The 4465-nt window shown below is 37.0% G+C and overlaps 1 protein-coding gene across 1 annotated transcript; it reads left to right on the top strand.

Annotated features, from left to right (window-relative positions):
- The first annotated feature begins 209 nt into the window (after window positions 1–209).
- LOC110410893 (ALG6, ALG8 glycosyltransferase family) lies at window positions 210–3477 on the top strand. The gene is made up of 4 exons (XM_021420824.2): window positions 210–1165; window positions 1728–1930; window positions 2240–2481; window positions 2938–3477. Exons 1-4 carry the CDS (start codon window positions 968–970, stop codon window positions 3342–3344), a joined length of 1050 nt encoding a protein of 349 aa, XP_021276499.2. The 5' UTR covers window positions 210–967; the 3' UTR covers window positions 3345–3477.
- The last annotated feature ends 988 nt before the right edge of the window (window positions 3478–4465 follow it).

Below are 4465 nucleotides of genomic sequence, written 5' to 3'. Positions count from 1 at the left end.
TTGGGAAACCCATACTAATAGTTCACATAGGAAAAACTTGCTACATAATTTTTGAAAAATTACAAATTACATTTGGACGGAAAATTGAGATTTCAAGTTCACTTTCCCTTAAAAATTTGTCCTCGATCTCTAACTTGTGTACTTAAGACTTCCACTACCTATGCTCAAAGCCATCTAAAACGCTAACTATCTTTGTTTGCCCGGTCTCAATTCTCTTTATCACAGTCGGGTAGGCGGGAATTACATTAGCCCATCGGTCAGCTGGCCCGCGAACTTGTCTTGCAAAGTCCTAGTTCTGATCCGGGTCGAACATTGGGCACCTGCGGGTTGACAAACCAATCTTTTTTCTTTGAAAAGCTGCAAATTTGGGATTTTGAACAGAGAAAAACGCGGACCCGTTACTCTGTCGGCTTAGCTTGCATTGTTGAATCTTGAATGGAAAGCCAAGAGAGCCGAAGCATGTCCATAGCACAGCTCTTGTGGTATATGGGCATAGCCACAACCATAAAGCTATTAGTAATTCCGTCATACCACAGCACAGACTTGGAAGTCCATCGCCACTGGCTGGCCATTACCCACTCTCTTCCTCTCAGTCAATGGTACTTTGATGAAACCAGTCAATGGACGCTCGATTACCCTCCCTTCTTCGCATACTTCCAACGCTTCCTCTCTGTCTTTGCTCATCTCGTTGACCCACAGATCGTCCATCTTCATCATGGCCTCAATTACAAAGCCAATTCTGCCATCTATTTCCAGAGGATTTCGGTGATTGTCTCAGATTTATTTTTTATATATGGGGTTTACAGATGTACTTCAAATTTGCCTTCGTTGAAACGGAATTTGGTATGGATATTGGCGGTTTGGTCTCCGGCCTCATGATGTGGACCATCTGCATTTTCAGTACAATGGGTTTCTGTTTGGATGGTTGTTGTTGTCAATTTCTTTTTTAGCACAAGGAAGAGATTTGATGGGCGGGTTTTTGTTTGCTGTGTTGCTGTGTTTCAAACATTTGTTTGCAGTGGCGGCTCCTGTTTATTTTGTTTACTTGTTGAGGCATTATTGTCGGGGTGGGCTTGTTAAGGGTTTTGCTCGGCTTTCAGTTATGGGGGCTGTTGTTGTGGCAGTTTTCGCTGCAGCATATGGGCCGTTTGTTTATCATGGGCAGGTACTTCATCCTTAGATTTACCCTTTTTTTCCTTTTTTTTTGTGTTTCTCATCTCAACCCAAATGTTCTGCTCTGCCTTTTTCCGCAGCAGTTCTTCCTTGTGACCATAGTATTATATGACCTTTATTTCTTTCTCTTGATCTGTTGCTTAGCTGATATGGTCATTTCTCTATTTTCTTGTCTTTTTCAAATGGATATACGACTGGATGAGCACTAAACTCGCTACATTTGATATGCATGAGTTGCCTTTATGTGCATTTGTATTGAATTGTTACAGAATCATTAAGTTGTTAGATATTGGAAAAGGTTGATATCGAAACTGGTAACTTGGCTTCACAGATTTAACTTATTATGTGAGCTTTGTGAAATGAGAAGCTTAAACCTCCATTCCTATGGTGCAGTAGTTTCTGGTTGCCATTGTACCCTCCTCTTCTCACTATTTAGAGGGACATAATTTTAGCAAATTGTCTATTTCACTTGGTCATTCCAACAAATACGAAAAGCCATTAATTACCTTGTCCTATTATACATAGTGCATTAAGTGTACAGCAAATCCTTGCAGATACAACAAGTCATCCGCCGCATGTTTCCTTTTGGCAGGGGACTCTGCCATGCATACTGGGCTCCAAACTTCTGGGTTTTCTATATCATGTTAGATAAAGGGATTGCTTTCTTGCTGACGAAGTTTGGGTTCAATGTCCCATCACCAGCAGCTTCATTCACTGGTGGACTAGTTGGCGATGATCACCATTTTTTATATTACTCAGGTAACACTACTCACTAAATATAGTAGGATGTTTTTTTATGTAATTACCGCAATTGCGCTAAATCTACCAGAGTAATTGATAAGTTAGTGGTTGTATTTCTTCAAATCTCAAAACAAAAAAAAAGAAAGCGATCTCCAATCTGTTATCCCTTTGATAGTCATATAAGCCCAGCACTGTGGGAAGGTGTTATGGTTAGATATCAACAAGGATGCTTGTTAATAGTTACCAATTGATGAGATGCCGTTTTCTTTTCGTCTATTGGCTACTGTACTGATTAATTTGTGTTATAATTGATTTCAATGAAATGGCAGATAACTCCCATGAAAACCTTCATTTTGGTCCTGCTTGCTGTCTCTCCTTGTCTGATTAAAACTTGGATGGATCCCAGGCCAAGGCTGATCACTAGATCAGTTGCCTATGCTTACACTTGTGGTTTTTTATTTGGGTGGCATGTTCATGAGAAAGCATCACTACACTTTGTCATCCCCCTGGCAATTGTTGCTGTGGAAAGTATGGAGGATGCAAAGCATTACTTCATACTATCTATAGGTAATGGTTGGCCTAGTCTCTGTTATCTGTTGGTTAATTATTGAACATGTACAGATATTACACTTGATAGATATTTTAAAGGTTCTTTGCTACCTTTTTGTACAATAGATGAATACGTCTGCTTTTGTGATTTTGGCTGCTCCCTAGAATATATTAGCTATTATATTGCTTTTCATTCACATTTTTTTTTGTAATTTTTATTATCAGGCGGATAGTGTGAAATTAATTTGCATAGTAAAACTCTCTATTAGGTAGATTTAACAGAAGTCGCTCCCTAACTATAAGCCTGATGGTGAAAATTGCTGTCATGCTTTAATAATCCATCTCGACGTCAGTTTAATACCTAAAATTAGTTATGTAGGGATACTTAAATATAAAATAGTGTCATGCATTATATCACTTATCAGCATGAAATTTAAAATCTAACGTGGATATTGTTCTTTATGTGCCATGCAGTGTCTAGCTACTCACTCTTTCCCCTTCTGTACGAAGCCCAAGAATACCCAATAAAAGTGTTGCTGTTGCTGCTACACTCTATCCTAATATGGTTCTGTTTTTCTGCACAATTCACCAAGAATAAAGTAATGAAGTCCACTTTACAGGCTGACCAGAAGGCCGCTCAGTTCGACTCAAAGGGAAGTTCCCAAACTGCTACTGAGAATGGAGGCTTTGTTCTTGGTTGGCTTGCAAAGAGTTACCTGTTTGGTGTTTTGGTTGTTGAGATATGGGGTCAGTTTTTGCATCCTTACCTTCTTGGTGATAAGTTTCCCTTTGTACCACTTATGTTGATCTCAACATATTGTGCATTAGGGATTTTGTACTCTTGGATTCGGCAACTGAAACAGATCATGATATTGTCCTGACTTGCATTCCCATGTGTTGCTTCCTTGGATTCTAGTTCATTGAGTAAAAAAATTTTCTAATTCCCGAGTAGATAGGGAAGACAAATCTTGCTTGAACTGTGCTATTGTAGATTCTAGTTTGTTTCTCAGACAATTTTTTCTACTATCTTTTGTCTACTTTGTGACTGAGTGAATAGTTTTCTAATTTGTTTAGGAAAAAAATCAAACCCTGATTTTGATAGTCATTTGAAGACCTGAGAAAAGTGCTCATATTCTCTTCATTAGCATTTTGAATAGCACTCATAGACTTGATTTTATATCCGAAAGTTTATTAGCATTAGAATTTGATTTGATTCTAAATTCACTTCAGCAATTCCTGGTTGAGAGCAAATTGACGCCAACTAAGCAGGCACTTGAGATAAATTTACCAGCTTCCCCTCGTAATAAAACTTGAATTCTGCTTCTATCTCTACCCACACCAAACCCCAAGTGATGTAGAATGGAAATATGCTACTAATTGAGAGATTAAGTTATTTATGATTTTAGTCTATATTCTTATGGGTTTGATTGTAAACTTTACATTTATTTAGGCTATTTTGATTTTTAGGTTATTTTATATTAATTAGTATTTTACTGTTTTTTTTTTCAAGTATTAGAGCTTTAGGTTTATATTTGGTATTTTATGTTTTAGTAGGGTTTTAGGTTTAGTTACAAACGCATAAGTTATTTTAATTTCAAGTAATCTATGATGGATAAATTATTGATATTTTCTAAATATTTTGAATATTTTATATTGATAATAGAGAATTTGGTTGAGAATTTCGAAATTTTTCTAGATTATTCTGAGTTTTGGATTATTTGTTCTACAATAACTTGGAATGAGATTCAAATGTGGAGAATGGGAATGTTGAATCTACAGATTGGAATTGAACTGAACAATTTGTTCAAATGATGCCTATTGCCTAGTGAAGTCCCTTAATCTGTTAACTTTATTCTTGAGTTTCATCCCATTGCTACTGATGATAAAACCATTGATTGCTGCAGGAGTATTAGAGCTAGCTTGTTGTATCCCTTTTTCTAAAAGTTGGTACCATCAGATATAATTTAAATCATCAAACCTCAAAATCCACTTAAACACCATC

This window comes from Theobroma umbraticum, unplaced genomic scaffold (assembly GCF_002168275.2).
Source record: "Theobroma umbraticum cultivar Fairchild unplaced genomic scaffold, ASM216827v3 scaffold_56.0, whole genome shotgun sequence".
Taxonomy (NCBI): Eukaryota; Viridiplantae; Streptophyta; class Magnoliopsida; order Malvales; family Malvaceae; genus Theobroma; species Theobroma umbraticum.
Note: the sequence above shows the minus strand (reverse complement) of the source record. Positions and strands in the feature narration are given on the sequence as shown.